At 36.9% G+C, this 21,093-nt stretch overlaps 3 protein-coding genes across 3 annotated transcripts; all 3 read right to left on the reverse strand.

Moving 5' to 3' along the window:
* Nucleotides 1-3,749: 3,749 nt before the first annotated feature.
* On the reverse strand, nt 3,750-4,519 carry LOC130998067 (secreted RxLR effector protein 161-like). Its single transcript, XM_057923501.1, has one exon. The coding sequence runs from the start codon at nt 4,506-4,508 to the stop codon at nt 3,750-3,752; it is 759 nt and encodes a 252-aa protein (XP_057779484.1). The 5' UTR covers nt 4,509-4,519.
* A 2,178-nt stretch (nt 4,520-6,697) lies between these two features.
* LOC131000907 (uncharacterized) lies at nt 6,698-8,859 on the reverse strand. The gene is made up of 2 exons (XM_057927050.1): nt 7,052-8,859; nt 6,698-6,956 (listed from the first exon to the last, which is right to left on the reverse strand). Exon 1 carries the CDS (start codon nt 7,880-7,882, stop codon nt 7,259-7,261), a length of 624 nt encoding a protein of 207 aa, XP_057783033.1. The 5' UTR covers nt 7,883-8,859; the 3' UTR covers nt 6,698-6,956; nt 7,052-7,258.
* A 3,174-nt stretch (nt 8,860-12,033) lies between these two features.
* LOC131000875 (acetylserotonin O-methyltransferase-like) lies at nt 12,034-13,494 on the reverse strand. The gene is made up of 2 exons (XM_057927007.1): nt 12,632-13,494; nt 12,034-12,545 (listed from the first exon to the last, which is right to left on the reverse strand). Exons 1-2 carry the CDS (start codon nt 13,355-13,357, stop codon nt 12,261-12,263), a joined length of 1,011 nt encoding a protein of 336 aa, XP_057782990.1. The 5' UTR covers nt 13,358-13,494; the 3' UTR covers nt 12,034-12,260.
* Between the last annotated feature and the right edge of the window lie 7,599 nt (nt 13,495-21,093).

Below are 21,093 nucleotides of genomic sequence, written 5' to 3' on the forward strand. Positions count from 1 at the left end.
ATTTAACCCTACATTGATTGAAAATTAAAATTGCAATACAATTGAGTAAAGTCCTAAATTACTTAAAATTAAAATTTAAAAAAAAAAACAACCTAAAATCTATGGGAGATTGTTGCGTTGCTTGATTTCCGCCACCTTGGCCAAGTGAAACGCCAACTCGTCGGGATTCATTTGAGAGGTGTCCCTACTCATCAACATGCTATCGGCGAGGTCGTGTTGAGTTTGGGAGAATTGTCCTATGACCTTCACCATCTCCGCCATGTACCCGAGAGCTCTAGTATTTTCGTCGGACGTCTCCACCTTCTTCTTGTCTTTTCCTTTATCTCTCTTTGTCGCCTTTTGGCCTAGGGGGTCGTGTGGATACTTTGGTCGCTAGAAGTCGTTGTGCCACAACTGTCCGAGCCCTTGGAGCGTTTATCGGAGTGGACATCATCGCCAATGCTTGCGAATTTTCTAGACTCGCTCAGTATCTTCCATGCATATGGATACTTAAACAACGAACGAAACTCGGCGATCCACCTTTTTTCTGCTTGCTCCATGATTTGCTCATCACTCATGCAGGATGCCCAATTCTCCCGACACTTTTTGTATATGCCCTCCCACGACTTACAGTCATTTGCGACGCGTTGAAAGTGCGACTTGATTTTCTTAATGTCGCGTGGAATGGTGCCTTGGGACCGTTGATCATTGTTGATTTTGCATATAGCGCCCCAAAACTAAGCGGATTTTTGGTCGACCCCTACCACAGAGTCGTTTGTGTGCTTGAGATACAAACGACATATGAGTATCATTTCCGGCGGAGAGTAGTGATCTCGTTGTTTGGTGGTCGTCGGTATAGAAGCTATCTCCTCCGCTCGGGCTTGGGGTCGGCTGCTGCGGCAAATCAGGCGTTCAAATTAATGCCCACCGTTTCAAAAGCATTTGATTCTTGCGTGAATGGCGAGAATCCTTAGGCGGATGCATCTGATTCGCCGGGAGATGGATTTTGGGGGTGTTGGTTCCAATAATTTCTCCAATTTCCTTCCATGGTTTTGTGAGAAAAGTAAGAGAAGAAGATGAAGAATAGTAGGAGTAGAAGATGAAGGAAAAAGATGTTGCAAATTAAAGAGTGAATGGACATTAATTTATAGAAGAAAGAAAGGAAAAAAAAATAAAAAAAAATGGCCAACGACCGAAATTCAGTAGCCAAAAATGGCTACATGGCAACGGCTCTATTCTGATTTTTTTTAATGGCCGAAATTGGGGGGTGGCTTGCATGCGCCATCCCCTTTTCCACGTTAGGCCAGAGCGGAGGGACGAGGCGAGAGCGCGCACTGCCGGTGCGCCAACCGGGGGAGGCTCGGAAAAAGGGGGCTCGATCCCACCTGCGAGCCCCCCATTGCTGATGCCCTAAGTGACTTTGGATAATTGGGGGAACTTAACTTACTAATTGGATCTGCTTGAGCAATTAAATATTCATATCTCATATTTGATGGGCATGACAGATTTAAGAGGATTAAAAGGCCCACTAAGACAAATATATATAATTAGATCCTCTTCCTAATATTTAATGTACATCTTAAAAAGGAATTCATCACTTACAGAATGGTATGGTCAAGGAAGAGAAACTCTAATTTCCATTCACCAAGCAATATACAAGTATCACAATAGAGAAAGATATGTATATTCTTATGGTGCATGTGAGAATTTTTTATGTCAAGATCATGTTATGATTGAAATTTTAGGACTTTGTATACTTTAGAGTAAATCGCAAATAGTTCAGCGTCCGTTTACAATGGAAATACATGCATATTTATAAGCTAAAAACATATGAATCCTAGTAGTATTAGTACTTTAAATCGAATCTCTCTTTTACTAGACATGTGATTTCTTTAAGATAACGTCAATCCCACGTGATCATATTCAGCTTCAAGCTCATTAATTAACTGTTAAATCCCTTTAAATCCGCCCTCATTTTCGTTGCTTCAAACTCGGATTAGTAGGCAACATAAATTTGTCCTCATCAACTCTTCCCCATAGTCTAATAAAAATATACTCAAATTATTATTTTGTAATAGACTATGAAGATAAGAAATGAAAATCAAAAGTATTAAAGAGAGACGAACAAAAAATGACAAACTTAAAAATTTAAAATACTTGAGAACGAAATTGCCATAGTTTCGTTTAATAATATGTAGAAATTAGAAATTAGTACCGACTTTAGCTATTTATTGTTGGTTATCCTTGACATCATCTAATGATACGCAGCGGAATATACATTCAAGGATTAGATCTAGATTTACAAATGCATCATGTGTAGAGATAGGCACACAACGAAAGGAATAACTTACTTGTTATGTGGTAAACGTGCGTCTCGATTCGTGCCGTGAATCCACTACTAAGGTATCCACGTGTATGTCGATTCGATGCAGGAACTATTCCAAGTGCACGATTCAATCGTTGACAGCTAGGAAATCTCCGATTGAAACTATAGTGCTCTCTTAGTGTTTGCAAACCAAAAGCTCTAAGCTAATGTTTTCGTATGTTTTCGTATATAATTCGTAAGACCAAGCTTCCTTATTTATAAGCGAAGAAGACAATTCTAAATTGTCTTGTCTTCCTTAGTCAACAATTACGACTAAGGAATTCACACTTGAGTCAACAATTACGACTAAGTAATTCACACTTGAACTGTCTTACTTAGTATTAGAATATATCAAATATATCCTAATCTAGTCCATAATATCTTTCAATCTCCCACTTGGACTAGCATTAGATTAAACACCAAGCACTAACTTTGCACTCTTAAGCGAATCAACAATACACATAAAGTGTGACCCTTTAGGCCTCCATTATCGACGATAATCAAATTAAAGTCTATACAAAACTCCTAGACTGCGTTGTGTAGCGAACTCGATATATGAAGAACGTTTACGTGGATTCTGTAAACAAACCTTTATATGAAGTTTATGTAATATCCCTTCATTCACGAACCACTCGATTGAGCCTAGGATCTGCCATGTGTCTATCCCAATAGCTCAATCATTTTATCTCATATTTATTAAATGACCCTTCCGATCATATTCAATTATTCTAATTGAATATATCTTTGCATTGGCCAATGACTAACGGTCAAATAATATAGAGAATTTGAAGTGTTCTCTCGAAATTCAAATCGAGGAATGAATCCTATTCTTGGCTCAACTACCATTTCCATTTGCCTCATGATGTACCCAACACAAGCCGTATCTACCCCTTTGATGGAGTGCAAGCATTGTACTTGGTCAAAGCACACCACTCAACAAACAAAATGAGTATTGACCTCAAGTCAAAGGACTATTACATACTCCATACACTATTAAATCATAGACACTAGAACAAATGATTTAATAGCAGGGTATACCAATATTCTCCAAAATATCCATGTGTCCATCACGAGAATCAAATTACTCGTAGTTGTGAGATCAACTACATTCTCTAAGAATATGATGCAGACCACATGCTAACCTATCGCATGTCATCAATATCTCATTCTTGATGACCATTGGTTAGGGCATCTTTAGAATTACACTCAAAACATTAATGTCTCACATCATTAATAGTAGTGATAATTCAAGGGAACAAATAAAAGAATAAAGTCAAACAATAAAACCAAATATTCTAATAAATGCACTAGCCCATGAAATCAAATAACATATATAAATGTGATCAGGTAAGGATGTCTCAAATCAAATTGTTTCTAAGACATTCAAACCAAAACTCCCACTAAATTAAAGCCAACTTCCAACATGTCTAACACCCAAGCTCTCAAAATGTTTGTTGTGTTTTGCTATACACAACGGCTTGGTGAAAGGATCGGCTAAGTTATCATTAGTGGGTATTCTTTCTAATTTCACATCGTCTCTTTCAATTATTTCTCTGATCAGATGATATCTTCGGGGAATGTGCTTGTTTCTATTCGTGGGTCTTGGTTCCTTTGCTTGCGCAACTGCACCAGTATTGTCACAATACAACGGTATTGCACAATTGGTACTTGGAATGACACCCAGTTCTTTCACGAATTCTAACAGAGCCACAGCCTCCTTGGCAGCTTCAGATGCAGCAATATACTCGGCTTCGGTGGTGGAGTCGGCAGTAGTGCTTTGTTTGGAACTATTCCAACTAACTGCTCCACCATTGAGGATGAAGACATAGCCAGACTGTGACTTATAGTCATCATGGTCTGTTTGGAAGCTAGCATCAGTATACCCAGTAACTGATAACTCTGGCTGTCCACCATAGACTAAGAAGTATTCTTTAGTCCTTCTAAGGTACTTTAGAATAGTCTTGACAGTTCTCCAATGTACCTCACCGGGATTTTGCTGAAATCTGCCTGTCATGCTAAGCGCATATGCCACATCTGGCCTAGTAGATGTCATGGCATACATTATCGATCCTATAGCAGAAGCATATGGGATCATTTTCATGTATTCAATCTCTTGGTCACTAGAAGGGCAACCCTTCTTAGACAAGATTATACCATGTCCCATAGGAAGAAATCATTTCTTAGAATTTTTCATTGAGAAGCGCTTTAGCAATTTGTCTATGTAGGTGGATTGTGATAATCCCAACAATCTATTAGGTCTATCCCGATAGATCTTTATCCCAAGGATATAGGAAGCATCACCCAGGTCCTTCATCATGAAGGAACTAGCCAACCAATCTTTCACGGATTGCATCATAGAACGATCACTACCCATAATCAAAATGTCATCAACATATATGATAAGGTAGACAATGTTCCCATCTTTGCGTTTACTATAAACACATGGATCCTCTTTGCTTCTGACAAAATCAAACGATTTGATAGCTCTGTCAAAGCAAATATTCCAACTCCTAGAAGCTTGCTTAAGTCCATAAATGGACTTCTTTAGCCTACATACTGCATTTGGCCTTTCTTTGGATACAAAACCTTCAGGTTGAGTCATATAGACTTTCTCTTCAAGTTCTCCATTGAGAAACGCGGTTTTGACATCCATTTGCCAAATGTCAAAGTTATAGTATGCAGCTATAGCAAGTAAAATCCTAATGGACTTGATCTTTGCGACTGGTGAAAAGGTTTCGTCATAATCAATGCCCTCGCGTTGACTATAACCCTTTGCCACCAACCTAGCCTTATAGGTTCGTACTATGCCATCTGCATCTCTCTTCTTTTTGAAGATCCATTTGCAGCCTATGGGATATTTCCCATCTGGCAAATCAACTAGTTCCCAGACTAGATTGAAGTACATCGAGTCCATTTCGGAAGTTAAAGCTTCAAGCCACTTCTCCGAGTCGGTGCCCGACACCGCTTCAGTATAGGTCTTAGGTTCATCATCATCTGAATCAACTCCATCATCTTGGTTCTCAACCAATAGATTAAGTCTTTCAGGTGCTCGACGATTCCTACGAGGCCTATGGAGTTGTACTTGCGTTTGTTCGGGTTGTATATTCTGAATGTGAGCAGGTTCCTCTGTGTTGAACGTTTCAACAGTTTTGGAATTTTCAGGGACTTCCTCAAGATTTTCTTGAGGTGGTGGTGACACAACTATTGTATCATCATGTCTTTGATGCATCTCATTGTCTTGAGGTGTCTCTCTAAGAGATATTCCCTTTCCCAATAGATCATCAAATACTCCCACTGAATTTTTGTCCACACCATTAGACAAGTTTTCATCCTCTATGTTATTTTGCAGTTCTTGAATTTCTTCAAGTTCTATCGTATTGTGACCTTGTTCCTTAGAGACAAAGGTGTCTTCAAGAAACGTCACATTCCGGGAAACAATCACCTTGTGATCACCGGGAACGTAGAAATAATATCCAATTGTTTCCTTAGGATATCCCACAAAATAACATTTCTCACTTTTAGATTCCAACTTATCAGTCATCATTTTCTTAACAAAAACAGGACATCCCCAGGTCCGCATATGGTTAAGACTTGCCTTTTTGCCACACCATAACTCATATGGTGTTTTCTCAACTGATTTAGAAGGAACTCTATTCAGAATATAAACAGCGGTCTGTAAGGCATGACCCCAAAGGAATAAAGGGAGACTTGCAAAACTCATCATGGATCGAACCATATCTAATAAAGTCCGATTCCTCCTTTCGGATACCCCATTCATTTGAGGTGTCCCCGGAGGAGTCCAGTCTGACCGAATTCCATGTGATTTTAAGTAATCAAGAAACTCATGGCTTAAGTATTCTCTTCCTCGATCTGATCGAAGAGCCTTTATACTTTTTCCAAGTTGTTTCTCGACTTCTAACTTGAACTCCTTAAATTTCTCAAAGGCCTCAGATTTGTGCTTCATGAGATACACATATCCATACCTCGAAAAATCATCAGTAAAAGTTATGAAGTACGAATATCCACCTCTTGCTTCTGTTGGAAACGGTCCACACACATCTGTGTGAATCAATTCTAGCAAGTCTTTGGATCGTAACCCCTTCCCAGAAAAAGGTTTCTTAGTCATCTTACCTTTGAGACAGGATTCACAAGCACCATATGACTCAAGGTCAAATGATTTGAGATAGTCTAACTTTCTCAATCTTGCTATCCTATTCTCATTGATATGACCAAGTCTACAATGCCAAAGATAGGTAGTATTATTCGCATTACTCAGCTTAGGTCGTTTGTTTTGTACATTGAGAATACTCCTTTCACATTCAAGATAATATAAACCATTCAAAAGAGAGGCACTTCCATAAAACAATCCATTAAGGGAAAACGAGCATCGACTGTTTCCAAAATGGAAGGAAAAACCTTCAATGTCCAACATCGGAATGGAAATAATATTCTTTGAAATAGAAGGAACAAAGTAACAATTACTTAAAACAAGTCTATTTCCCGAAGGAAGATCTAATCTATAAGTCCCCACGCATTCGGTAGCAACTTTTGCTCCATTTCCCACGCGTAGATCGACTTCCCCGGGCCTCACTTTCCTGACTTCACTTAGACCCTGCACATTATTACAAATGTGTGAGCCACAAGCTGTATCTAATACCCATGATTGTGAATTGTTAATAGACATGTTTATCTCAATAACAAACATACCTGAGCTCATACCCGATGCACCTTGTGCCTTCTATTTCGGGCAGTCTCTCTTCCAGTGCCCCTTTTCATGACAGAATAGGCACTCATCCTTTAGCAACTTCGGCTTTTTCTGAGCTCCTCCACCTTTAGGCTTCAAACCAGCATCAAATGCCTTCTTCTGCTTTTTCTTCTGCTTGTGCTTCCTTTTGGAAGACGTGGCAGTAGAGCTCACCATGAGCACAAATTTGCCTTAGAGGTGGAAGACTCATAGGTCTTCAACATGTTATGAAGCTCAGGCAGGCTTGCCTTCGTGCCGTTCATATTGAAGTTCACTATGAAGTTTTCAAATGAGGCAGGCAAAGACTGCAGAATCAGATTGACAGAGACAGTAGCGGGTAGCATCGTTCCAATCGATGCCAACCTCTCAATCAACCCGATCATCTTCAGTACATGATCAGAAACCTGACCCCCATCATGAAGCTTACACTTGAAAAGATCTCGGAGTATCTCATACTCCATAGTCTGAGCTTCTGAAGCATACAGACTCTTCAAGTGTTTCAGCATATCATAAGGGAACATGTGTTCGTGTTGCCTCTGTAACTCCGTAGTCATAGAGGACAGCATCACACATTGTGCCGATGTTGCATCCTCGACATGCTTCTTGTGAGCAGCCTCATCAAATGATGCATACTCAGCAGACTTCTTGTCAGGAATGACAGTGATTGGGTTGTCCAAGACATACTCAATCTTTTCTAGCCTTAAGACCAGACGCAAGCAACGGAGCCAATCCGTGAAGTTTGACCCAGTCAACTTATTTGTTTCCATCAAACATTTCAATGACAAATTCGACATATTATCTGATCAATAAATAAAGAAAAGCAAATTAGAAAGAATAAACTATGATCACATTGTATCACTAATCAAACAATGGGCTATCGTATTGATTAGCTCCCACTAATTTTAACATATCTTACGCCCCCAACGTAAAACACGAATTTATAATCCATATAAATTTTAGTGGTCCAAGATCCAAGTCAATATTATGCAGCCTCTGCTTTGCTGATGACTACAATAATATTACTTAGTAGGCCTCTAAGCCAATTGCAACAACAATTTTGCAACTCTTGGTTGATTAATCAAATTAATCTGCGTCCTTAAATTATTCTTGGTCGCTTTGCGTTCCAAAATAATTTAAGTAAGTCAACCCCATCACACGGTGCCAACCTATGAATGAGCCTTGGCCTTGTAGATTAGAGCATACAATTTTATGTAAATACTCTTGATCGAAAAGGATGGGTTGCTCAGACAATTATGATGGACGACGCGTTTTGTGCTTACACAAAGACTTATATTTAATGGGGATTTAGCATGTGATACTAATTGCTTATATTTAATATCCAATATTAAATAGCAACACAATTACTGGGTGCCGCCTACCCAGGCATATAAAATGCGGACCACACATATTGGGCGCCGCCTACCCATACATAGCAAAGCGGACTACATATATTGGGCGCCGCCTACCCAAGATAAATGCGGTCTTTAACTACTATAGTTAAATAATAAGCATAAAATCAAATAACATGCTTATCACATAAAGACATAAAATCTCTACGGATAAAATTATTAATCAAATTAATATTTTATTCTCTAATTAAATATGGATTAATCAATTTATATTAATTCTAAATTAATATAAATTTATTTCTATTATTATTGATTCTAAACTAATAACAATAATTTAAATCTATTAATCCAATTAATAAATTAATTCTGAAATTGGGATTCAATTATTAATTCTAAATTAATAAAAGTTTTTTTTTTTTTTTAAATCAGTTTCAGCCCACAAAGGGGCCTTTACATTAAAATTCGCAAGCCCAGCCGATAATAATAAAAGAAACAGAAGCCCAGCAGCACCAAGCCCATACCGGGCCCAAACATCTTAAAGCCCAAAATCCAATTTTTAGCTTTAAGGGTTTGAGAAAAGATTTGTAGCAGCAGCCGCTGCTTCCTTGTCGTTCCCGTCAGCCACGCCGCCCGTCAGCCCGCCGCCGCCGCCGCCGCGCATGAAGCGACGACGCCATCAGACGTCGCGCGTCCACGCCGGAGGTCTCCACGCCGGTTGCGGCTCGAAGCCGCGTCGGAGGGGACGCGTTTTCAGCGGAGGAAGAAGCGGCGCCTTCTCCAGACGCCTCCCTGCGTCCTCACGGTTTCTCGGTCATTCCGGCAGGAGCTCGAAGCTCCTTTGTCGCCGTTCACCGCCCGGAGGCGTGCAAGACCTCCACCATCAGTCACCCTCCGTTTTCGGACTCCAAGCCCGCGATATGGACGCGTTGCAGAGGGACAGCGGCGTCTCTGAATCGAGGTGCGACGCAGACGGCGGCGAGTGGTCGGGCGCGGCGCACCGGCGAGCCCCGACCCACCTGCGCCGCCTCGTCAATCACCCACGCCCTCTGCATCGGTGGTGGTCGATGGCAGCAGCAGGCGAAAGGCTCGTAGGTTCATCCAATGAACATCCAATTTCAGAAAACCAATTCTCAAAACAAATTTTGAAAATTTCTAATTCCAAATTAAATTTCGATTTTCGAAAACAGATTTCTAAAATCAGATTTTTCTTAACCCATAAACAATTAGAACACAATAGCAATTGTAAATCGAGCCCCGGGCTCTGATACCACTGTTGGTTATCCTTGACATCATCTAATGATACGCAGCGGAATATACATTCAAGGATTAGATCTAGATTTACAAATGCATCATGTGTAGAGATAGGCACACAACGAAAGGAATAACTTACTTGTTATGTGGTAAACGTGCGTCTCGATTCGTGCCGTGAATCCACTACTAAGGTATCCACGTGTATGTCGATTCAATGCAGGAACTATTCCAAGTGCACGATTCAATCGTTGACAGCTAGGAAATCTCCGATTGAAACTATAGTGCTCTTTTAGTGTTTGCAAACCAAAAGCTCTAAGCTAATGTTTTCGTATGTTTTCGTATATAATTCGTAAGACCAAGCTTCCTTATTTATAAGCGAAGAAGACAATTCTAAATTGTCTTGTCTTCCTTAGTCAACAATTACGACTAAGGAATTCACACTTGAGTCAACAATTACGACTAAGTAATTCACACTTGAACTGTCTTACTTAGTATTAGAATATATCAAATATATCCTAATCTAGTCCATAATATCTTTCATTTATAGATACTTCAATTAATAGTAGAAATTAGGACCGACTTTTTAGTATTCCAAAAACGTTTCATTCGATTTTATCACAACCATCTTTTTGGTCGAATTGCTGTGTTATTGAATGATTGTTCGGTATTTTATTGAGTGTTATTGAGTTTCACTACTAATTTTATTTATTTATAATTATTTATTATAAAAATTAAATAATACTCCGGCATTTCCTGAAATATATATTCATATTTTTTTTTATCTATATATACACAAAAATATTTTTATTTCTTTTTTTGATAAGTATACTCCACACAATTCGCCCATAATGAAGCTCTTCTTCCACTCACACATAGGGGTGTCAATTACTGATTCATCCGGATCGATCCGAAACCATTAATGGTTACCCGTTTAGCTACAAAACAATAGTTTCGGTTTTGGGTTCTGATTCTAGATCCGATCTGCTCACACCCAAAACCCGACCGATCTAAATCTTATCTGATCCACTTGTTTCGAGTTCGGTCCGACCCGACTCGTAACTTTTTTTTTTTTTCCTTTTAATATTTGGGACACTGCGAACTTCGTTTCTTAAAACTAGCTAGGGAACATAGACAAATGAAAATGCAATCACTTAATACACTAATCTTGTCGATATATAGAAACATAATTCGCCCCACCCATTGTTGTTTACTATACAATTATATCAATAATTGAAGACTCCAATCAATTTCGATTAATGGGTAATTAATGACATTAGATAATATCCAGATAAGAAAGCCAGAAAAGAACCTGATGAGATGGCATAATAATTTTCTAACATATCAATTGTTAAACAAAGATGGAGTTGCCTAGTGAGCACTTGCTAGAAAAAACTAATTGAACAAGATCGATATACTAGAACAGATAATGATTTTTACAAGAAACATGGAACTTGAGAAGGATCATCACGGGACAAACTAAATAAAGCAGAAGAAAAAAGTCCGCATCGCTTTGCACGGATCGTAAATACTAATTTAGCCCACATTTAGTTGGGTGTTTTTAAAGGTTGGAAAGGGATTCAATTAATTGAATTCATTGCTTGTTGTTTGGTTTGAATTATGAGATAACCATTATCCTTACATGAGGGTAACTCAATCACCCAATTTGTTACCCCTCAAAATAGAGGGAAAACAAAAGAAAGAGAATATCTTACTAATGATTCATTTCCATTGTTAAACCAAATTAACACGTAATAAAACTAATGGTTATTGTTACCATTCCACTCCTTTATTTGATTTCATTTCCTTTCCAATCCTCTACTTGAACCAAACAAGCACTTAGATTAAATCGGCAACATTCAAGATCTCCACCAGAATCTCAAACTTCAACATATCACTGCAGTAACTTCAACATTACATTCGACGAGATTAAGAACATGTCCATATGTGTACCTAATTGATGCAGCGACCATCAGCGGCGGCCGCGGCGACGGAGTATGGGTTCTGACTTCAGCTGCTCAGCCTAACTCCCTTTCTTAATTTTTGGGCTTTTGGGTTTGGGTAATGGGTATTATCTGACCCATGGGTAATTAATCTACCCAGACCATTTTATTATGTCACTTAATGGTTTGGATCCAGTCCGGGTCCAATAAATAATAATCTGAATGGTTCCTTTCGGGGTAAAACTCACCCATTGACACCCCTACTAACACATATTCAATCAATTTCTTAAAATTCATGTTATTTTAAATATGTATGCATTTTAGGGACGAATGGAGTATTATATAATTAAATTTAATTATTTTAAAATTATATGAAAATATAATAATTAAAAGTTAAAAATAATATTTAGAAACTAGAATATGGTAGTGAATTATATATTGTATAATTTACATTACACACAAACGATAAAATCGAAGACGACAAAAATTGAACATGCCACAAAACATAACAAGATATTGGCAGCTTATGAATATAAAAGCATAAAAATAGAGTGTGGAAAATGTAAAGAAAGGTAGACATAGAAATAGGTTGGTTTTAGTTCCCATAGTGCTGATATCATCCGGGGTATGGGTCATGGATAGGCCTCAATAAGCGCTGCAATAGCATCCATATGGTTGACTGTGAAGCTACTAAAACCAGCAGCTTTGACTACAAATTCCCACTCCTCCAAACTCCTCTCTTTTCCGGAGGTGTGGGCCAACATTACCATGTCCAGCGCTAGCCGGACGTCGCTGTACTTGCTCTCTTCCTCTTCCCGGATCACCGCCTCCACGATCATCACTTTCGTCTTAATCGCCTCCTTACATTTCCTCAATATCTCTATGCATTCTTCGTCGTTCCAATCGTGTAGTACCGACTATGTATAAATACGAAACTGTTAATTAATTATATAGAGTAAGTGAATTTAAGGAAGAAAATTTAAATCAGGTCGAATGTAAAAACCATGAGAAAAGCAGCATCAGCTTTTGGAACAGCCTCAAACATGTTGCCGGCGACATGCTCAACTCCGTCGCAAGGCGGCGCAACGCCAACCACATGCTGGAGATCGAAGTTTATCCCATGGATCCAAGGAAAAGCCTTCCCCAGAATCCGGAGCGCGGTGCCGTCGCCGCCTCCGACATCCACCACGGAGGTGATCCCCTCGAATGCCTCCGGGTACTGATCGACGATCGCCACCGCGGTCGCAGTCGCAACGCAGCTCATGGCATCGTCGAGCAGCTTGCTGTGTGCGGCGTTCGCGTTGGTGTAATCCCAGAGATCGCGGCCGTGCTCGTCCTCGAACGGCGAGCCTTCTGCTTGTCGAGCTCGCAAGCTCAGCCGCTGCCACGGCGCTAGCATCGCCGGCGTGCTCTCCAGCAGCACTAACGCCGCCATGCTGTCGGGGTCGTTTCTGATCAGCAGTCGCGAGAGCGGCGTCAGCGAGTAGGAGGTGGTTGTCTGCTTGAAGAAAAGCCGGTGGACCAGGTACCGCATGATGCGGCGGAGGACCGGCGGCGAGCAGTTAACGGCGGCGGAGAGGTCGGCAAGCGTCATGGATCCGCCGTGGGATTCGAGGACGTCGGCGATTTGGAGATCGATGGCGCATTTGACTAGGGCGGTGGGAGTGAAGCCCAAGGCGTAGCCCCACATCTCCAGTTTGGCGTCGGCGATGATCATGTTTTCGGCCATCTTAATTCGTGTTTCTAATTTTGTTTAGAACATGGATAGAAACCGTCATGTATTTAAGGACTCATGAGTGACGCCAATGTGATGATGCATGTAACCGGGACTAAAGCCCCCTTTCAATTATTTTAATTTTTTAAAATTTACTATATACTATAAAAAATACAAGGGATATGATACATTGTTTATCTACATTAATTGCTTAATGTAGTGTTAAATTTGTGTTATTTTTATCTCACTTTCTTTTCTTAGTTAATTTTCATTGTTGAATTCGAGTCAAAGTAAAACTATGAACTATTAACAATAAATTAGTTTATTTTTTTAGAAGATAGAAACATTTTTTTTAAAAATGCATAGAGGTAAGTCTTTATATGCTTTTAATGTACTTGTTGTTGAATTAATAGAATTATGCAAACAACTATTTATCATAGTAAGTGAATGAGAGCTACTCCTAAGTCCATTAAAATTCTATTCGGGCATAAAAAATAAAGGGTAATTCTATTCATAGCCACCGTTTTACTCCTCATAGCCCCCTATTTAAAATAATAATAATAAATCATTATAAATTTACTATTTTACCCTATAGGCCATAGCCCCAAATTAAAAACCCTATAATTCATAAAAGATTAAAATATTTATTGATTTGAACGTCTAAGATCATCATCTTCTGCACCAAACCAAATCTGAGTGCATTTATGTATACTGTCATAATTCTTCAACATAAGCATTCAAGTCGAACAATTCTTCACGCTGTAAAACAAACCAACACAATTTCTTTTCTTCTTCTTTTTTTTCCTTTAAATTTCTTGTGTCAAGGTTGAATATTGGCCAATCGGTGCGCCTCCACAATCTATCGTCACCTTCAATTCCAAAACCAAGACAGCAAAAAGCAAATTAAATTTGCTTAACACACTTTTTTTTTTGTCTTTTGCGCCACAACAATTGGAACCAATCAACCAAATAAACCAATAACTCCAATTAACCTTTCACGATGACCACCAACCACAAAAACAGTAAAACGACAGCAATCCTCAAACTTAATCATCGTTATCTCAATGTTGATCTCCAAACGGCGTTTCGAGTGAGCCAGTACGCGACTCCCTTCATGTAGAAGCCATTGCCTATTTTATATGCTCAGATCTTCCATATCCGGTAAGGTGGTCTTCAAGAACACTTACGCTAATCTCGTCCGAAGAATTAAGAATTTAATTTGGGGGCTATGGACTATAGAATAAAATAGTAAATTTATAATTATTTATTTATTATTATTTTAAGTAGGGGCTATACGGAGTAAAATGGGGGTTATGAATAGAATCACCCAAAATAAACTGTACGAAATGCTAAAAAAAATATTGTCCTTAAGTTAACTCGCACCCGATAGGGTTAGCCCGAAATTCGGTGGGTTGGTCCGATTGATCCCTATCCTTAACTTTTACACATGTTTTAATATTTTTTTTACTTAAACTATCCTTATTTAATGGTATTTAATTTTTTAATCGCAATTATATCCATGAGGAAAAACAAAAAAGACTCTTCATCATCTTCTCAATTTTAACCTGCTAAATGATAGGAGTTTCAATTTATTTCACACCAGAAATTTAATTTGGAGCCAAAAAAATCGAAAAAGTTTTGACTATAATTAATGAGATGAGAGGCAGATAAGGTAAGTTAATATAGAAGGACTTATATTTTACAAATAAAATATTTTATAGAACGACTTATAAAAGAGATTGGAGGGAGTACATTATTTTTAGTACAAAAGTACACACACACATGATATATAGTCGAACCTAGCTAATATATTTTATGCGTGTTTGTTTAGTGATGGAGCTATATATTAATAATATTTTAGATTGGAATTAAATCATAAGATTGAGTCTAGCGTACACAAAATTTAAAAATTTATTTATCTAGAAAACAATTTTCTTGTGATTGGAAAACGTGTGGATGAATCGAGAAACAAATGACAAGTTTGAGCGATTACTTGTATCAGTTTATGTAGTTCAATTTCATGAATCACGAGTGAGAGTGCAATTGTCAGTGCGTAATAGAAAACATGAATAATTTCCCATGAAGATCTCAAAAATTTGTTTTATTTTGTTTTTTGTGTTTTGTTCGAATACATTATTGAGGTCGTCGTCCACTGGATATGAAGATAGCAACACATTTAGCAAGAAAAAAGAAGATTGCAAAACAAGCTTTAGCAACCTGCTACAAAAATCAACTATAAATGTACTATCAGATACTAATATATATTGAAATATACTGGTTATTGCTTCGTCAAATATACGGCAACGATATTATTAATTAGTAGGTCGGATCTTATTCTCACTCCATAAGTAACTTCAATTAGTTCATTAATAGCCAAAACTCTGGTGCGGCCACAATTAATAATTAATTGATTATTTATATGAATTTGTGTCAATCATAAAGTTCTTGGGTTGATCATCTACTGCGAATCTGCGATAATGGAAGACGTAAATATATGACTTACCATTATATCGATTAGCTAATTAATAAAGTAGTTTGTTTTTGTTTTTTTTTTTAGAATTACAAGAGATATCTGTTATATAATCAAATAAATCATGAAACCTCTACACCACCTAAAGGTGGAAAAGTAATTGTACGTAGACAGGACCACGTGATTACTACCTACGCAAAGGTGAGAAAACTATGGAACCCAAAATTTTTTGTGAAAGAGAGTCTTTATGTACCTCAATTTTGTCACTTGATCTACGCTTCATTAGCATTAATAAAATAGTTTTGATTGTATGAAGAAGAATGATGTTTGGATTCAGAAGGTTTGGGATTCTATAAATTATACCCATCAACAACTTTTCCTCGACCCAACCTTCAATTAAAATATTTATTTATCTCTTTCACATACATAACTCAACTTTTCATTTTATTTTTACTCCCATTAACGACACTCACATAATCTAATCTTCATCTTATTTTTAATTCCATTAATATTTTAAAATTACATACGTAAGTTACATTTAATAATAAGAGGGTGGCACACAGTCATGCCTTTCTTACGACATTGAGACTGCTAGCCAACTAATATCACCAATTTATTTGATTTTTATATTTATTTTTTAATTCATAAGTTTTATACTATGTCGCCAATGGGAATAGTCTATCAAAAGGAAATAATTAAGTAAAGTAGGCCTTGGTTCGCGAAATGTAATGGGCAGGCCCAATTTGTTAAGTTGGTCCAAGTGAAGATAGATTGTAGGCGCCCGCTCCGAACTGTCATTTAGTTTTTAGTAATCTTTCTATCATTCACTTGTTAGATTTTCCTAGGGTCGTAAATGGATCGAGCTGAATCGAATATTAGCAGGTTTAAGTTCAATTCGTTTAAATAGTTGGTTGTTCGAACTCAATTAATTCGATTCGATTTTTTATTTTATTGATCGAGCTCGAGCTTACTTCGAACTTGACTCGGGTGATGTTCGATAATGATGAATTCGAGCTTGCACTCGAACTCAACTCGTTAGATATTTGTATACATGATGTTCGAGTTCGAACATGTTAAGAACTTAGGAAAAACTTGATAAATATTCAAAATGTGCTCTTGATCTTAATTAATATGTTACTCAAACTCGACTTGTTTATGGCTCAATTGAAGGCTCGTGAATAGGCCCATAAATATGTTTGTGACCAATTGAATCTAAACATGTTCGTGAGCTCAACAAGTCGAGTGCTGTCGGGCTCGAGCTCAACTCGTTTACTATCGAATTGAGCTCTAAACGAGCTTTTTTTGAGTCGAGTCTCGAATAACTTGCGACTAGCTCTATTAATTACTGTCGTATTTTTTTTAATTGATCAGTTACACACAATTTATGTTTAATTTGGGACAACCATTAAAAGGTTAATATTACAGATTTTTTATTATAATTATTTATAATTCGAAGACATTTTCTTTAAAATGTCAATTTTAGATACCAAACTATAATTTTTCTTATTATAAGAGTACGACTCAATCAAATAAGTTTTGATATTTAATTATAATCATATTTTACTTGTAATAGCGAATTTTGCATAACACTACTGAGTCGGATCCAACTAAGTGCAAGGAGTACAATTGCACCAATTTTTTAAATTATTTTAATAGTATTGATCATTATATATAAATTATTTTATATTTAGTATTTCTATATCCCTAATCAAATTACGTCCAGTGCAAAATATAAGTTAAGTTAACTTAGAAAAAAGCTCTAAACCCCAATATAAAAAAAACAACCTATCACCAAATGAGTAAGAAAATAAACAAAATAGTAACAACTTCCAACCTTCAATCGAAAAAAATAGAGTATGTCAAAATATAAGTTGTGAAATAGCATAAAAAATAATTTAGTTTTAAATGATTGTTTGATCACTTTAATTTGTAATGACGAAGTTGTCGATCACTTTCAAAGAATGAACATTCATCGAAAAATAAAATAAATATTTATATATTTATCTTTTGTATTTTTTAAGTCTGTACGTAACTTTAAAACTTAACAATATTTTGGGATGTAGGAGTATTACTTTTAATATTAAATATTTTATGTTCATGATTATATGTAATTATTTGTTCCAGCCTCCAAATTCAAAATCTTGGACACAACTATCAAGATAATTATCAAAATTTATGCAAATTCTACCTATAGTTATATAAATTTCCATGAATACAATGTACTACTATTAGATTATTATTTTATAAATTATCACACACATAACCTGTAACCAAAGGCAGAGGATGACATAACGAAACTCCAGAAACACAAATTACCATTATATTGACACGACATGAACCATCATCGACAAACTATATATGTTAAAAAAAAGGCATGTTATGCTAGTTGCGTAGTTATATTGAATTATTGAAATTATGGATAGGCCACAATAATAGCTTGAGCCTTGAATGGTTGAGCGTAAAGCTTTGATCACAAATTCCCATTCCTCGAGAGTCCTGTCTTTGCCTATACATTCCTCGTCGCTCCAATCTTGTAGTACCGACCCGTCCAGATCCAGTTAATTATTTCGAAAATAATGAAATTATTATATGCTACGATACAAACAGCATCAGCCTCAAACATGCTGAATCCCCTCACACAGCAAGGACTCGATCCCCTGGCGACGCAGCTTGTTTCGCCAGCATCGTCGGCGAGCTCTCCAGAAGGACGCCGAATTAAGTAGCGCATGTCGGCGTGCGTAATGGCGCCGCCGTGGGATTCGATGGCGCATCTGACGACTGCGGTGGGAGTGAAGCCCAAGGCGTAGCTCCACATCTCCAGTTTGGCATCGGCGGTGCTCATGTTTGCTTTCGATTCTGCCATCTTAGTTTTGTTGTAAAAGACGATGAATACTGTCAACTGTATTTAAGGAATTGAATTGAACTAGTATACGTAAATATGGGCTAAATATCTAATTTAATAGCACATGCATCTGAGGTGTGGAGAAAGGAAATGGATCGGAAGAGTATGTTGACGCCCGGCTCGTCCAATGGCGGTGCTCTATGGCATCACCCATTTTACAAGTTGTTTTGATGGTGGACTAATAACTTTCCGCCTTGCTTGGAAGATAATCTTATTTGTATTTCCCTAAAAAAAATTAATAGCACAGGTGCAAATTTTCTTAATAAAAATTTCCAAAAAAAAAGGTGATTTTTTTTAAACCAAAACCAGCTGTCACGTCCCTCAAATATCTTACTCTCTTTCTATCTTAGCTTGCCCCCAAAATATTTTCCTAACATATTTTTGAAAATAATTCACTACAAGAAAATTCGTCGAACACCGACGGAAATCACCGACGGACTATTTTCCGTCGGTAGATACCGACGGATCCCCGACGGACCGTCATCCGGCAACATCGCCGGAGCCGACATCTATTTCCGATGAAAATACCGACGGACTACCGACGGAATCACTACCGACGGACAATATCCGTCGGTAATTTCGGTATTTTCGATTTTAATAATTATTTTTATTTTTTACCGACGGAATACCGACGGATTAAACTCCGTCGGAAATTTGGATAATTTCGAATTTATTAATTATTTTTATTTTTACCGACGGATTACCGACGGAATATTCCGTCGGTAATTTCAATAAATATTATTATTTATATTTTTATTGTTTATTTATTTATTTTATTTATTTTAAATTATTTTTAAAATTAGTACCGACGGATAAAGTCCGTCGGTAAATTATTTTTTTATTATTTGATTTTTTTTTATTTTTATTTTTTTATTATTTATTATTTAATTTTTTTTAAAATTATTTTAAATTAATTTTCTATATTATTATTATTTTTAAATTATTGAAAATATTTTAAAATTGATAGTTATTTTTAGCAATAATATTTTCTCTTTTTAATAAACGATAATATTAATTTTTTTTATTATCTTAAATTCGATCATATATTTATCGTCATTTTTTCGCCGGCACCACAAGTCTTAGATATCATCTCGACATATTCTAAGGTTATGAATAAATGATATTGTATATTGAAATAGAGTTTAAATGAATTAATAGGTGCTAGTTATATCAATAATACGCGTGTTCTCTACTGACGACCACTCGAAAGAAACTTCAAGGTTAAGCGTGCTTGACTCAGAGCACTAGTAAGATGGGTGACCCACCAGGAAGTTGGCCAAATCATATGCAATTAAGTTCAAAATACATTAGAAATACGAAATACTTGTAGAATACGAAGATAGGTTGATAAAAAAAAATAAAATAAAATTAAAATTTAAATTAAAATTTAAATTTAAAAATTAAAAATAATTTACCAACGGAATTTTCCGTCGGTACTCCGTCGGTAAACGCGCCACCTACCACGGCCAACGCCGCCGCCGGAGACTTACCGACGGCGACGTCCGTCGGTAATCCGTCGGTATCCACCGACGGACAGAAAAAATCCGTCGGTAAATCATTTACCGACGAGCGTTTTCACGACGGGTGAAATCCGTCGGTAATCCGTCGGTATCTCCATTTACCGACGGAATTTTGATTCTTACTGACGGAATATTCCGTCGGTGTTCGGCCAGATTCTAGTTGTGATTGCACTCATTATTAGAATTAATGGGCTCAATTAGCCCTTCTTGTATAAGAAAATGAAAAAGTGTCCACCCAAATAAAAATATGAAAAAACTAGCATTTTTTTAATGTAAATGTACAATTATACCCTTAATATTGTTACACACTTTTTTGCAAAAGTGTGTAATTGCAAAAAAAATGTGTAACAATGTAAAATACACTTTTACACACTTTTCAAAAATCGTATAATAATCACGAAAATCGTGTAATAGTGTATTTTACACTGTTACAATACTTTTTCACAAAAGTGTGTATAACGTAAAAGTGTGTAACAATGTAAAATACACTATTACATATTTTTTTCGCTTCTAAAAAGTGTGTAATAGTTTAGACTGTTATACATTAAAAGAATATTTTAGCCAAAAATGCTATTATTTCTATATTTTTATTTGCATGGTTAGAATTTTCTATAACTCAAAAGTTTTGGCTACATTAGGGTGGTGTCTCCTCACTATTACTCTTATAATATTGTAGGATCCAATTCCTACTAACTTTTATTAAATTCGTGTTACCCTTCCATTAAAAGATATTTGAGAAATTGATAGAGTAACAATTGACTTTTGAGAATAATTTTGACTTGCCGCCTCAATTTATAAGTTTGGTGCCAAATGATATTTGGTTAGCATAGATGCAAACTCCAATTTATATATTGGAAGA

Source organism: Salvia miltiorrhiza, chromosome 8 (genome assembly GCF_028751815.1).
Source record: "Salvia miltiorrhiza cultivar Shanhuang (shh) chromosome 8, IMPLAD_Smil_shh, whole genome shotgun sequence".
In the NCBI taxonomy this organism is placed as follows: Eukaryota; Viridiplantae; Streptophyta; class Magnoliopsida; order Lamiales; family Lamiaceae; genus Salvia; species Salvia miltiorrhiza.